At 40.8% G+C, this 15,637-nt stretch overlaps 1 protein-coding gene across 1 annotated transcript in view; it reads right to left on the bottom strand.

The window, feature by feature from the left end:
- Window positions 1-15,637, bottom strand: part of ADAMTSL3 (ADAMTS like 3) — a 377,697-nt gene that overhangs the window by 82,527 nt on the left and 279,533 nt on the right. The window contains 3 exon segments of the mRNA XM_060097479.1: window positions 3,813-3,966; window positions 12,982-13,161; window positions 13,274-13,466. Coding sequence (XP_059953462.1) covers window positions 3,813-3,966; window positions 12,982-13,161; window positions 13,274-13,466 — 527 coding nt within the window.

Genomic DNA, 15,637 nt, shown 5'->3' with positions numbered 1-15,637 from the left:
GACCTCCAGGGAAGTCCTCCAACTATTTTGATGTCAGTACTTGGGTGAAAAATAAGAATTCTTCACCAAAACTTGGGAATCTTTAAAACCAGGAGCCATAATTGAAAAAAGTCTAAACCCAAACACTATATTCCTATTATCTTTTGTTTCCTTTAGATGCCTGATTGGAAGCCAAGACAGGTAGGCTTTTTATAGCAATCTGAGGATGATCCAAGCCTGACATATTTGAAAAGCATGTCTTTGGGTACAACTCATTATGATAAGTGCTTTGGGGGCCTACGTGGAAAAACTGTCCAGAGCTACTGCCTAGCTACCCCATATAAACTTATAGCCTAGTAAGCCAGAGGACACAATACTAGTTACTCTGTTACATTTTATCCTATCTTAAAGCTATAATAGGAATTAAAGTGATAATGACATTAAAAATAACTAATACTTTTGAGCCTATATAGTATGTACCCGGCACTGTTTCTAAGCACTTTCTAGGCATTAATTCTCAAAACAATTCTATGAGGTAGGTACAACTACTATTCCCATTTTATAGATAAAAAACTGAGGCTCACAGAGATTAAATAACCTGCCCAATGTCACATGATGAGATACTGATAGAAATGAGATTTGAACTCAAGTTGGCTTAACCACAATGTCATATTACTTTTCAGAGATTAAGTGCAACTGAGAAAGATTACTGGGGAAGGTAGGGTTTGTACTGGTCCTTCAAGAATGGGAAGAATGTCAGTTGCTAGATATGGTGGAGGGAAGAATTTAAGCAAGGGGTAAAAGCTGGAGGTGGGAGAATGCAGGGAAGGTCTGGGGAGAAGCAGGCAGTCGGTATAACTGGACTGTATGGTGCACCGCTGGCCTCTAGGGGGAGCTCAAGACATCTTGACACCCCACCCCGCCCCCGCACCTTGCCCTCCACCCCACTGCACATTAAAAGGGTCAAAACGAGGAGCAAGAAGATTCCTCCATAGAGGATGGGTTTTACTTAAACTCAAGGCACTGATTAGGACACATTTCTAGAAGTGGAGCCTTGACAAGGAATAAAGATCACAGCATAGTTGGGCTTGATCTTTCTTGTCTTCACACCTCTTCCATAACTGAGGGATTAGGCCTACAAAGAAGACCATACTTTTCCAGTCTGGTGAGCAAAGGGTGTGGATGTGACATGAAGGAGAGAGGACAGTCAGAATAGAGGAATAAAAGATGAGTTTATCCACAGAGAAATGGGAACTTGGGGCCACTAGAGTGGTTACGAAATAGCTGCTATGATGAATTTCTTGGGAATTATTAGGAAGAGGAAAAACACCCACACATTATTGCCCAGGTAAATCAGATAGCATGAATATGAAGTATGTCTAATCAGGATGGTGATATTATTTTCTTCAGCAAATCCCAGTAGCTCAGGTCAGGGAACTAAAAAACAAGCAAATAAAAATCACCTAAAAGGTGATGTCATCCTAATTGCCTTGAGACATAACATTAAGGATTCTTTTAAAGGAGATTGCACAAAGTACCTAAGCCTGTGTGTGATCTTCAGTGGTAGGTCAGAAAGTATGTATGACAAGAGATGTTCAGTTTATATCTAGAAAGATGGAATTCTGCTTGAATTGACATGGTGAAATGCATTGATTTTGTATACTGTTAAAAATATTATGTATGCACATTTGTTAAATATGTATGCAAACCGATCTTTGTTTGTTTGTTATTTTGTGTTATTTTGGTTAAAATATAAAAGAGGTTTCTTAGGTTTTAAAATCATGTGGATGTGATAAATTACCACGCTTTATTATCTGAAACAGTCAACTCTGTGAAACAGGAGTCCTACTCAGCTGTTATCTGATCTGTGATACAAGATAAAATCATTAATTCCTTTACATCCCCTTGTTCTCTCAACTTATTCTGTGTGTTATCATTTATATACATGGTTGTAATTAAAGTTAAAAATGATGACACAGTAAAAAAAGATCACCTAAAAGGTAACCCACCAGGGTTGAAGATGAGCAGGGTGATTGAGGTAGTGGGTTAAGGAAGGGCATAGTGATCTGACTCTAGAATTGGTTAAGTGAGTGATGAGGAAATGCCAGCCAATAGGAGTGGTTTCTAGTGCAAGAGCAGGAAGTTTGGGGACAACAGGGAAGGAAGAACCAGAGGTCACAGTGAAGCATTAACTAAATAAGCAGGGGCCAGGTGGGGAATGGTAGAAGAGCAGGAAGCTATTTAAGTACCAAGAAATGAGGAAGTCTAGGGTGTCACCCTGCCAAGGGGATGGCTGTCAGTGAAATTGACCATGTTGGGAAATTGGGATATCAGGGTGTGAGAAAGTCATCCACATGGATGCTGGTTGTCCTAGGTGTTGGCAGATGTTGGAGAGAAAGAATGGACCTGGTGGTGGTGTGTCCTGGTGAAAGGTAGAAAGGATGCTGGAGGTCCGCACACAATGCATTTGAAGGTGGGATGAGGGCGGTGTACGTGCTAAGTGTGTGATGACAGAGGGAAAATGGTGCAGAGGCAGGAGAGGTAGGGAGAATGGATCTGTGCCAAGCTCATCCCTCGGCTCTGATACGGTGGTGGGGGGAAGAGAATGCCATAGGAGCGTGCAGAGGGAGAAGCCAAATTTATGCAAGCCAGGGCCATTGATCCAAGGTGATGGCATCAGGCCAGGCTATGGCTGAAGTGGAGGCCCAGCTCGGGGTGACTTGGCTGTGCTGGGAGAATGCATTCCTGTCTCTTGTCTGCTTCCATGACCTACATGTTGGCAAGCTAGAGAATGAGATAGGGTCAAGGGGAAATATGACTGTCTTTTTTTCCTGCTTTTTTTTCTCCCTAAAACTTATCCTTTTACTCTGCTTTCTACTGCATGCCATAATAATTTACAACTTCATCTTCTACCATATTGCATGCCCTAATAACCACGATGTATTCCACATGTTATTCTGTTATTATTTTAGAGGAAGCTGCCAGAATTTAATTTCACTCTGCTCCAAGACAGTTTACGGTCCAGCCACATTGCTATGCAACCATCCACAATTAATAAAAATCAGACAGGTAAGCAGCTTGAAGCATGACACTGCGCCACACGCCACAGACATTCTTGAATTCCAGGATACAATAAAACTTGGGGATCTCGAATTTTTGGAATCTCAAGATTTTGAAAACTTATTCTCAAAGAATTCCCAGGGAAAAAAAATTAATGTTGTCTATGAATCACCACAGAGAGGTGGCTAAGAGTGTGGGCTCAGGAATCAGACAGATTTGTGGTCAAAGAGGCCAAGAGGCCCAACTGGCAGCTACAGATCCTTGGTCAAATCTCGGACCTTCTCTACGTCTTGGATTCCTCATCTCTCAATGGGGATAAAACCTGACTCACAATGTTGCTGGGGACTAAATAAGACAGTGCAGTAATGTCTGCAAGGAACTCCACAGAGTAAGTGCTCAATAAATGCCATGAATGCTATGACATTTTTTAAAGTTACTATCGTTTTTCTTACTTGGTAAGTTTCTTCAGGAAAGTTGCTGGTAAACTTAGTAGTATATATACATACATATACGTACATACATATATGTACGTATATGTATGTATATACACAGGATGCATTTGTTAAGCGGGTGGATATTTCTTCAAACTGACTTTTCTTAGAGCTGTATCTTGGTCTTCAATATTATACCATTTGCCACTTATAACAATCCTGAATTCTGCTTGATTTGCTTTACCTACAGATTAAAAACGTGTTGCTCTATGGAAGATGAAGCCACTCGGGGAGAGGAACAGAATCGGCATATATGGTGAAGCGTGGACTTTCCATACTTACTCCTGCACACAGGCATTCGGCAAGATCTCGCAAGAGGGGGCCCAGGTAGATGCCTGCACATGGTCTCACTGAGGAGAACACGCCGGCCTTTGGCCGTCAGCCTTTGGCATACCTGCTGTCTCCGCTGGGTTCCAACACCACAACTGACAGAACACTGTAATGAGAATCGGGAGACAGAGTCAAACGGAGTGTGAGCAGACACATCCCCCGCAGCAACAGCGACGTCTCCTACGGTGAAACAGGAGGGGTGTTATGTATGGGTGCACCAATAAGTAAGCACTTCCTAGGCTTGAACATCTTTTAGGAGATGGAGATTTTCCCTCACCCCACCACTCCCCATCACTCCCCTCCCCTCCCCTCTGCCTTTTCTCTTCTCTCTTCCTTTCCTCCCTCCCTCCCTTCCTCCCTCCCTTCCTTCCTTCCTTCCTTCCTCCTTACTTTCTTCTTTCTTTCTTTCTGAGATAGTAACTAATTTCTAGTAATTTATTATCGTGCGGTTTTATGGTCTTGTAATTGATATCTAATTTATTTTTCAGATATCTAATCTATTTTAATTTATTTTTAGCTATTTATTAATATAGTAGGATGACTTTGCTTTTTAAAAAATGACATAATATAGACAATAATATGGTATTAACTTTGTATGGTGACTAGAATTATTGTGATGATCTTTTCATAACGTATACAAACATTGAATCACTATGTCGCACACCTGAAACGAATATATTATATGTCAATTATAGTTCAATAAAAAAAAATTAAAATTAAAAAAAGACATACACCCATGATCAAGAATTCAAGGAGTAGAAAAGTTTAAAAAGAAAGTTTTTGTTTTAAAAAACACCCAAACTGCTCTACGTAAAAGAACATTAATATTTGATAATCACTGTGTCTATAACATTGATATTTGGTAGTCATAATTACATGTGTACATGCAATTTTAATTTAAAATTTTACTGCAATTTTATTAGGTATATTAGAAAAAAATAAACTAAAATAAGATTAAAAGAGTTGCTGAATGCAGATTTTTTTCCACTATTAAGTGATTAATTCCCAAAAGAACTCTCCGAAGTTAAGAAAGAAGATGAAAGAAACCAACAAGAGGTTCGGGTACTTATTTTTACTGACATATTTTGACTTAACGAGAGTATCTGGTAAGCACATTTACATTTCCTCTCACCCATCTCTCCTCTGCAAACATTCCATTTGTTTTTGTTAAATTATTTAGCTAACATCAAGGTTTTCTGATATTTACGTTCTGTTCTGAGATGCAATTGCTGGTTGATTACTCTTAATCCTGTGCTTAAATGAATTTACGATTCATCTTCCATCTTTTTTCACCAGCATCTGTGCCTTCCTGGATTTTTTATTTTTAGTCATCTTGGTGCTTCATCATGGCCCTGCAAGTTTTTCGAGACGGGCTTATGGGTATGTATGCTCTGACTGCCTCTCTTGCCTTTCCACATGAAGAACAAGATGAAGAGAAAATACTTGGGTCATACTTCCTTTCCTTTTGAACTGTGCAGACACTGCTTCACTGTCTTCTTGCATCTAATGCTACTGTGAAGGTGTAGGAGGCCAAGCAGAGAATTTCTGTTGTTTGTTTTTTTGTTTGCCTTTTATGCTCAGAGCCCTTTGGCTCCTTTCTTTACCAATGAAGTTCAGCACCTAAGCAGGCTATGTCTTAGTGGGTCATACTTTAGTGGCACGTGGTATACCATTATGACTTGCAAATTAAAGCCTTTATTAAAGGAAACTAATTCCCCTTAATTATCTCTGAATATTTTTCTGTTCCATTTGTTTTGTTCTTCTCACAAATCCCAATTACACTTAGGTCTAATCTCCTCTCTCTGCCTTTCCATATCCATCATTGCCTCTAAAAACCAATTTTACATCTTACCCTTTTTCATATCATTTTATATGAGTTATTCCAGCTTGTATACCATAGCTCTCTGTTTCCAGTCGTTTTAATTACTTTTTGTTGCTTGTAAAGTACAAGCTGCTGTCTAAAGTTCTTCTTTTCACTTTTTTTCCCTGACTATTCCAAGTTGTCTTTTCATCTTCTGTTGACTCATAATCTCTTTCTGAACTCGAACCTCATTTTAAAGCCACTTTCCCCCCAGACATCATGACTATAATTTCCTTGGGAATATGGAGTCTATTTTTCAGAACTTTTCTCTGGGTAATACCTTTGTGATACTATGCTGTTCACGTGACTCTTGCTTCCTGTTCCTTTCCCCACACCTTAACTTCTTTCTTCCCCTTCAATTTTTTCCCCCCGTTTTGATGCATAGTTTTTATGCCGGAGCTTTTTGTTTTTTACATCTTTATTGGAGTATAATTGCTTTACAATGGTGTGTTAGTTTCTGCTTTATAACAAAGTGAATCAGTTATACATATACATATGTTCCCATATCTCCTCCCTCTTGCCGGAGCTTTTTAACTGCAGCTGGCTGTTTGTGAATACCACGGGTTTGGGGAACGGGCTAGTGTATTTCCATAAGTTTGCTGTCTTCAACAGTCTGTCACCAAATTTTTATTTCCTTTGCCCATATATCTCTTCAGATTTTGGCATTGAAAGGGTCAGTGGGACTCAGGGAACAGCCTCTTCAGTAACTCGTTCACTGTGTAATCATCCAGCAATTGCTGCCCTCCTTCCTCCACACCACTCCATTTCTGCAGCCTTCCTTGGCTGGGAGGCCTAAACATGTGGCTTCTCCTGCAGCTCCATCTCCCCCATGGCTCTGCAGGGACAATCACGGTGTTTTCAGGGGCAGCGCATGGTCCCCCATCTAGTGTCTGTAATCAAAGAACCACTGGGTAGGCCTTTCAGGACCATCACACTTACTCCTAGGGAAATCTATATCCTGCTCGTGCCTGAGGAAATCTCTGTCAGCCCTCAGCCTTCCCGCTCTCATTTTGGTCCAGATTCTACGGTCTTTGGCAGGTGTGTCTCATACTTGATAGTTTGGGCTTGTGGCCATTTATTTCATTGTTCATTAAAGACAGGATGTTCCTGCTCTTTCATTCTCTTTGTGGGTATTTTGCTGGGTTTCACAGAAGGGGAATGGAATTTTTTTAAATGCCTTTATTGTCCTCTTTAACAGAAAGCCCAAATTATTAATAGTTTTCAATACAGAGGGAAGCTTTTGAACAAATAATTAAAAATTACCATTTAGCAACTTATGATGTATTTTTTTAACACATCAAATCATCATCTAGGAGGTTTCCATAGAATATAAAAACAGTAGTTACATAATTGCCAATCACCACTCATAAGCCATTTCTCATGATCAGTATTTGACTTTTTCTCCCCATTATGAATGGGAAGACCATTTGTAAACCCCTCTTCTGGATGGAGGTCTCACGTGACCTTGTACCTGCTAAGTTCAAGGTTAGCGTGCCATTAGAGAAGGTTCACAGCTGAGACAGCATAGATGACAGGACCAGTGCCATTAATTATGACTCACAAAACAGCAACTTTATGCCAAAGCTTCTATGATTTATTCCATAGAAAAATGGTAGATTCCTCTGGAAGAGCTCATGGGAACAACATACCCTGAGTTCTTGTAACTTTGGAACTATTTGTCTGCGACCTTCAAACTTGAAGATCAGTTGGGCAGGACAGAAAATCCTTGGTTCACATTTCCTCTTTTAGTACATTAAAGATGTTGCTCCATTGTTTTCTACTGTGAAGTGGTATTGTTGGGAAGTCTGATTTTCTTTCCCTAGTAAGTGACTTGGTCCTTTTGCCTAGAAACACTAACACATTATTCTCTAATCTTTAACATCCAGTGTCTTTAGTAGAGTATGTCTTGATATTGACCACTCTGGGTCAATTTTCCCAGGTATATGGTGTGCCCTTTCAGTGTGGTGCTTGGAATCTTTTATTTATAGTTTTGTTCTGTTACATTGTTTTGGTTTTCTTTTCTCAGGACTCTAATCGGGTCTCATCCTTCAGACCAAACTCTAAAGCTGCATTTTCTACAACACTTTCCTGGGACTCAGGCAGACTCAGATGTTTCCCCTCAATTTTCACTTATTTCTGTAGACGGGACAACTTTATTGGACTTTATATACAATTTTTTTCATCGGTCTGCCTCATTCAACTGTGAGCTCATTGAAGACTGTATTCTTGATTGTCTCAGATTCCTGGTACCTGGAGTAATCAATCATAGCAGTGCTCCGTAAATGACTGTGAAGATGCTGAGCTGTGGCAATAGGCATACTCAATTTAGAAGAAGATTCTACAAGTCTATTTATTTCAGTCAACAAGTAAGAGCATTTCTATCCTAAGTACCTGTCTTATCAATAAGCTGAAACCGTCTTGTTGATAAGATTTTGTGTGTGTGTGTGTGTGTGTGTGTGTGTGTGTGTGTGTGAATATCCCTTTCATGCAGTTGCGTGCTAGTAAATGTTTCACAACAGGTTCATGGAAAAGAGGGCCCTGATTGTAACATTTGCCAATTTCTGTGGTGTAAATATTCCCATCAGGGCTGATTTCAAGCTGTCATCCAAATGTCATTGAATACAAGGTAGGAAGAGATCACAATTGGTCCTCGAAAGCTAGTATGAACTGGCTCCAACACACTACTGCCTTCCTGAGTCATAATTAATAAATCTATTGAAAACTGGAAAGCCATATTTGGAAATCCATGTGTCCTGGGCATATCTTGAGCTGTACTTTGTAAAATGCCTCATGTATAGAGATCTTTCCCTTTTTACTTAGCATATGGACATATTTCAAGAATTGAAGAGTTGGCAGGTATAGGTAACTGCATACAGGAGGCAAAGTCAGAGATGATCAGAAGTGTTGGAAAGATGCTGGTGCACTGACAGGGACAGGAAGTAGGTGGGGGAGCTGGTTGGGAATGAAGAGGGTGTCCCTTTGCTTTCCCATAATGAGGATACATCCTACCTGGGGAGCTAAGGACAGGTACTGAAGAGAACGTCGGAAACTGTTCCTGGAGACAGAGAGTCACCTATAGAAGTCAGAGAAGTCCCACCACAGAATCATCGATGGAGGAAAAATGCAGTGATAAAAATCAAAGGGTCAAATACTGAGCTTTTTGGAGATTTGGAAGAAGGCAAACCAATAGAAAAGATGCAGTTGGGTAAGTAGGAAAAATAAATAACACCGAGAAACACCCTGAAGGAGAATGATGAAAGTGGACAAAATGGCCAAATGCTCCATCAAAGTAGAGAGAACAAAGAATGAGGAGAGGCTACTGGATTTCAGTCAAAGGAATAGGGTCACAAAACAGTCCACAAGGGGTATGTGGATTGCAGAAATCCACCTTTAGGGAAGACTGCCCCATATAAGTGTTGATGCTCCTTTTTTTTTTTTTTCAAATTTATTTATTTATGTAATTTATTTATTTTTGGCTGTGTTGGGTCTTCGTTGCAGTGCACGGGCTTCTCATTGTGGTGGCTTCTCCTTTTGTGGAGCACGGGCTCCAGGCGTGTGGGCTTCAGCAATTGTGGCACACAGGCTCGGTAGTTGTGGCTTGCAGGCCCTAGAGCGCAGGCTCAGTAGTTGTGGCACACGGGCTTAGCTGCCTTGCGGCATGTGGGATCTTCCCAGACCAGGGCTCGAACCTGTGTCCCCTGCATTGGCAGGCAGATTCTCAACCACTGCGCCACCAGGCAAGCCAATACTCCTTTTTGGTAACTAGAAAAGCAGTGTAAGAATTGAAGTTTCCTTTCTGCCTAAAACTGGGTTCAGATCTAAGGAAATCAAGGAAAAGGAATGAGCCAATGAATGAACAAAGCCCAAACATGCCATGAATAGAGCTAGTGTCGGGGAGAGAGGAGTATTCCAGCTGCAGCCTGAGAGGCCTGGCTCGGCGAAAAGCGGAAATTCTGGTATGGCTTTTCAGTCTCTCTGGGTTCAGGGGTAGTGGCCAGTTCCAATGTGGAAGGGCCTCATCCAGAACCACAAGAATGAGCCATCCCATGCCAGAGGGACGAGCCTGGCAAAAAGCTTTAGGGACAGTGGCAATTTGGCATCAGAGTCTCTGTCAAAACAAAGCAACTCAGAAATGAGAGAAAATTTCAACCATCAAGAGAAAAGCTGAATTCCGTAGGCAACACAAACTGCTGGGCGACACGTGGGACTAACTGGACCCAAGTCTGAACGCTGGCTCTGCCTTCCTGTGCACATGGGCACACCTGCTCCTCCTCCCAGATGCAGGTGTCCTGGAGATGTGGCCTTGGTTAGGAGCAGGAAGATGTCCTGACTGTGCTTGGGCTGACCTCTTGGAGTGTGCACAAGCTTGCTCTCGCCTTGGTGAATGGTTGCCTAGGAAACTGATCTGCCTCAGGTCCAGCCCAGCCACGTGGCTAACCTCTTCTGTCTCCTCTTCTTTCTTCCAGCAAAATCTCTTCCAGTGAATGATTTTCCTGTCCTCTGTTAGCTGGCCTGAGCTTTACTACAGCTCACTACTTCAACACCATTTTGCATTTCCCCTGTCTTTGCAAAGGCTCTTGAGGAAGAGTATTTACCTGCTCAGAGGTCTATAGGGCCCAAGGACCTGTCAGCAATCTCATGGCCACTGGCCTCAAGGACACTATAGACCAGATGAGAAGACCATGTGGATGCTCAGGAAGTAGCTCCCCATTAAAACGCAATAAAAAAAAAAAAACCTGGGGTCATTATAAGTTAAAGCTGGGAAATGCTGTATGATTTTAGGGAGTGGAAGACTTCAGAGGAGGGAAGCTTAGAGCTGGGCCCAGGATTTGAGAGTAACAACAAGAGCAAAGACACAAGGCAAGCCTGAGTAAACGTGGTAAAGGGTGTTAATTTAGTGAAACATACCCAGCAACTACAAATTCCGTTATTCACAGAGGGAATGGACAGGAGAGGAAAGCAAGGATGTCAGCCCCAGCCTCTCCTCTAAAAGGCCAGTGAGAAGAGTTTGTTCAGGAGGTAGGATGGAACTGTGAAGGCCTCTTTTTTCTCAGAGGAAATAAGAAAAGAGGTGAGGAGGGTGTGGTATTTTAGAGCACGGCAGGGGTTCTAGGTGCTCCCGGGCTGCATCCAGAAACAAGGTGCCCACCCACCACCTCCATTCACGCCTTGTCTTTCCCTTTTCCTGCCTCTTCCTCTTGGGTTAGGGCAGCACTTGCTCACAGAAGTTATTTCCCAGAGCCATCCCTACTGTGGACACATTGAAGGGCTAAGCAACCCTCCCAAGGATGAGGGGCAGGTAGGGAAATGCTTCTCCAAGGGTAATGTGCCTGACAACACCTGGGGATCTTGTTCAAATGCAGATTCTGATTCCGTAGGTCAGGGTGGGACTTGAGATCCTCATCTCTTACAAGTTCCCAGCTTCTAAAAAGATGCCCATTTGGCTGGTCCCTGTGTCACACTGAGTGCAGTAAGGTGACCAAGCATTCACGATGCCAAGAGTTCTCTCCACAAATGCGTGGCTATCCCCTCCCTGAAGTTCAGCCCCTAACCTTATGGAGACGGTAACCAGAAGCATTTAATGAGGGTTTGGGGAAACATTTAGGTAGACCCTCAGTAACCTGGATGAGGACCATGACTTGTGGCCTGTCAGTTAAGATAGTTTATACATACTAGCACTTAATTGAGCTAGACAGTTAAAACAGGAAAAATATAAAACTGTAGAACATGCAGATAAAAGTACTATCAATCCAACCTATGCCAAAAGGATGCTCAGGGGGATGGGAAGGCTCCACTCTGTTAGGTGTTTCCATACCTAATATCTCATGTTATCCTCAGAACAACCACTGTGTGAAAAGAAAGGAAAATGGAGGCTCACACAGGTTAAGGATATGGAACGAGGTCACCTGCAGGCATTAAAGCTTGTAGGTTCCATCATGGGTCTGTTTGGCTCAAAAGCTCTTGTTCTTGCATGAGAGACATGAGTGTACACAGTTTGTACTAAACTTGTGTCACACAAACTCAGGTTTGAATCCTAGCTCTACCCTTGGGAAGGCGACTTCAGTCTGAATGTACCTCTGTTTTCTCATCTACAGAAATGGATACATCTGCTCCCAAGGCCGTCGTAGGATGAGACGGGAGTGGTATCATACAATAGGTTGCAACCGTACCATCACTGAATTTAGGACTCAGGGAAGGTCACAAATGTCAGTTACTGCCCTTTCTTATTTCTTGAGATTATTTCTAAGGTTAGATTGCCCCTCTGTTCCCAGAAGATATACATTTGGGGCAGTGACTGGAGATTAGAGGACCCTCATTACGGACCTCAACTACCTGCTTCAGAATCTTTGCTAAAACCTCAGCCTATAGACAGTAAAGATGCAGCAAGACTGGAAGAAAGAGCTGGAATAAGAATAAAGGGGGCTGGAATATGAGTCCCATCAGTTCAAGGAAAGCCCTGCAAGGTATTCTGGGAAACTGAAAGTTGATTTTTCCAACCTGTAGGAGGTGACTTGATGGACGCAGTGATGGGAATACTTTGAGGTGTTAGATGGTGTGGAGATGAGAGAGTGGTACAGAGGCGGGGAATCTGGTGGGCAGTGTAATATCAAAGAGAGAACCCTTGGAATAAGGTTAAAAGGCATGGATTCTGCTCCTACCACGCAGCTTATTTCAGGTATTTGGGTTTAATTTTCCCCACCTGAGAAATGAGGCATTGCTACTAGGCATTGCTATATTAAGTCCTGCCAGCACTAAAACGATAGTTTGGAATTCTGCTTATTGCAATTAACGTGAACTTGAGAGGGTAAATGGTAAAATCAGCAATGGTATCAATGGAATGCAGAGGAAGTAAAGGTATGGAAAATTTTCAGAAAGTTGAAATGTCAGGGTTTAATAAATAATTCTATATAAGGAGACCTAAGGCACAGAAGAACCAAACCGATTTTGAGTTAATCCTGGGATACAATGACTTTGGTTCTTCCAAAAGAAAGAAGTAACGGGATTTGGTTTAGGAGAAACGTGTTGAGTACAGTTTAAGTAATATTGAGTAAAAACTGAAAACGGATCATTAAGTGTAGGTCTGGACCAGGGCACTTACACAACCCAGAGAGTGAGTAAGTGCCTCCTGAAATTTTGCACCCTGGACATTCCACTCACCTCAAACTAGCCCCAGCTCTCATCTCAGGGAGGAAATATTGAAAGGCTGAAAAAAGGGAGGAGCAGAAAAGAAGGGACGGTGAAGTTTGCAATGGCCCTTACCTTTGACCAGTCTCCCACAGTTAGATGCGGAGGACAGTCTGTTCTGGCACAGGACTTATGAGAAGATGCCTTGGGTCCTTGACACAATTCATCTGAGAGACTCAGAAAGCTGCCATCCGTTAACAGCTGCTGACAGGTGACCCTGCGATTCTGAGTTCCCCCACCACAGGTCCTGGAACACTGAGAAGACAGAAGGAGGTGAGTCAATGGGCTTGGCCCTCTTCAACTTACTGCAATGCAGGGCTCTTACAATCATCAGCCTGGCGGCCGTGGAGTCACCAGTCTGCCATACCTGCTGCCATTCTTCAATATGCCAGCTAGGAGGGCAATCAAACTGATTGCATGCTTGTAAGGCATGGGGCTTCTCATCTTGGCATTCCTCAGGAGGGGAGGGGGATTCCCCAGGGTGCAGGCAGTACACTTCTCGGGTCTGGATTCCAACACCACAGGTAGCTGAGCAGGGTCCCCAAGAGCCCGTGTGCCACCTGTACCAAAAAAAACAAGTGGGCAACATTAACTGTCCAATGGACTCTGTGCAGCAACCAGAGCACGGACAAGTTCCTCTCTGGACTTCCAGACTCCACCCACCACATCCAGATCCTGGTGTCACAGCATCAACATATGCAATTAAAGTACAGAAATACAATGTTTCAAGGCAAGAAGTGTCAGGAAAGGGTTTAAAGATTTTACCTGTTTGGGAAAGTCCAGAGTAAATTTCTCTCCACCCTAACCTACCACCCTACAGCAATAATAAAATCTTAGTTTTGTTTTGAATAGAGCCCCAAGGCAAGGATGATTTATATAGGTGCCAAAAGAATTTTAAATGCTTAAAAGCACACTTCAGGAAATTTTCAGGGCACCTGGATTCATTATTTGGAATATCCCTAAGAAAATTATTTTATGTTAGGATTACAACATATATATATATATATATATATATATATATATATATATATATATATATGTATATGTATATGAAATGTGATTCCTTTCCAATAAGATCTTGGAAAAATCAGGTTTTCTCATGAAACATCTGTAAAAATTAAAACCCAGGGCAGCTGCTCATGATACATATTTCCAAGTTGCCTTCAAAAAAGATTCTCTCAATTCACACTCTCACCAAAAGCAAGTGGTATCTTACAGCCACACCAACACTGGACAATATCATTTTAAAAAGTCTCTGCCCGTCTGATGGGTAAAAAATTGTATACAATGATTATTTTAATTTGTGGATATTTAATTCTTAGTAATCATGAGTTTTTAACTAGTTACTGTAAAGATATATCATGAGGAAAGAATTTTTAAATGCTTAAAATGTACATTAATAAAAAAAATGCTTGCTCCAGGGTAGTTTGTAACAGCAAAAAATTAATTAATTAATTAATTAAATTTTACAAAGTGGAAGGAGGCCATCTAAACATTTAATAATAAAGGGCAAAATAAATAATTGTCTATTCATAAAGCACCATGCTAGCAGCCATTAAAGGTAAAGTAGATATATAGTTAATGACATGGAAATACATTCATGTATTTTTATTAGAAAATAGGTCATAAAATAGCCATGTTATTTTATGCACTATAAACGCATGCAGAAAAAGAATATGGATAATTACACATTGAAATGTTAACAGTGATGATCTCTAAGTGATAGGATTTTTATTTTCTTTATTCTTGCTAGTATCTTTCTCCTGATTTTCCTTATAATAAACATTCATTATCAGAAAAAATGAGTTCTTTGAAAAATTATTAGTGTTTATCTAAAGGTGATTTTTCAGTTTTTCTGATTTCTAACTTTCTATAATAAACATGTTTTACTTATGTGACTAAGAGAAAAAATGAAGAACAGTATTAAAGACAAATAGGGCAAAAAGAGTAAAATCTTAATTTATGAAGGCAAGAGTTCACAATGATGATATAACAAATAAGGAGACTGAATAACAAGCACAAATATGTATGAAATATGAGATGTTAGATATAAGAAAAATGGAAGGATATGTAATAAAAAAATTTTAAGCTGTGAAATACTTCTTAAGCTCCTGGCTTATCAAAAAGATGAATTTTAATAAGAACATAGAGAACTGAATAATACATTTGAAAATTTTGATGAAATACATGTTATTAGGCAACTACAAAAAGTTCTATTCAAGAAAGGGACTAGAGCTTGCTAATTGTGTAATTGAGTGCCTACAAGTTTCTAAGAAACAAGTGAATTCCTATGTTATTTATAACGTTCCAAAGTAAAGAAGAGGATTAAATATTTTAATGTATATTATGAAGCTCGGTAAAACCTGAGCACAAAATCTGACAAATGTATATAAAAAATATTTTTTACATATGGTTATATATTCTGAATTCTAAATAAAAGAGAAATATAAATCCTAAGTAAAATGAAAGCAAGTCAATCAAAGGATTAAAATAATACACAGTACACGCTATGGACTGAATGTTTGTATCTCTCCCCAAATTCATATGTTGAACCCCTAACCTCCAATGTGATAGTGTTTGGAAATTAGGCCTTTAGGTAGAAATTAGGGTTAGAAGAGGCCGTAAGGGTGGGGCCTTCCTGATGGGAATAGTGCCCTTGTAAGAAGATAAACCAGAGAGCTTGCTCTCTCTCTCTCTCTCTCTCTCTCTCTCTCTCTCTCTCTCTTTCTGC

The sequence above is a fragment of the Mesoplodon densirostris genome, chromosome 4 (assembly GCF_025265405.1).
Source record: "Mesoplodon densirostris isolate mMesDen1 chromosome 4, mMesDen1 primary haplotype, whole genome shotgun sequence".
Lineage (NCBI taxonomy): Eukaryota > Metazoa > Chordata > Mammalia > Artiodactyla > Ziphiidae > Mesoplodon > Mesoplodon densirostris.
Note: the sequence above shows the minus strand (reverse complement) of the source record. Positions and strands in the feature narration are given on the sequence as shown.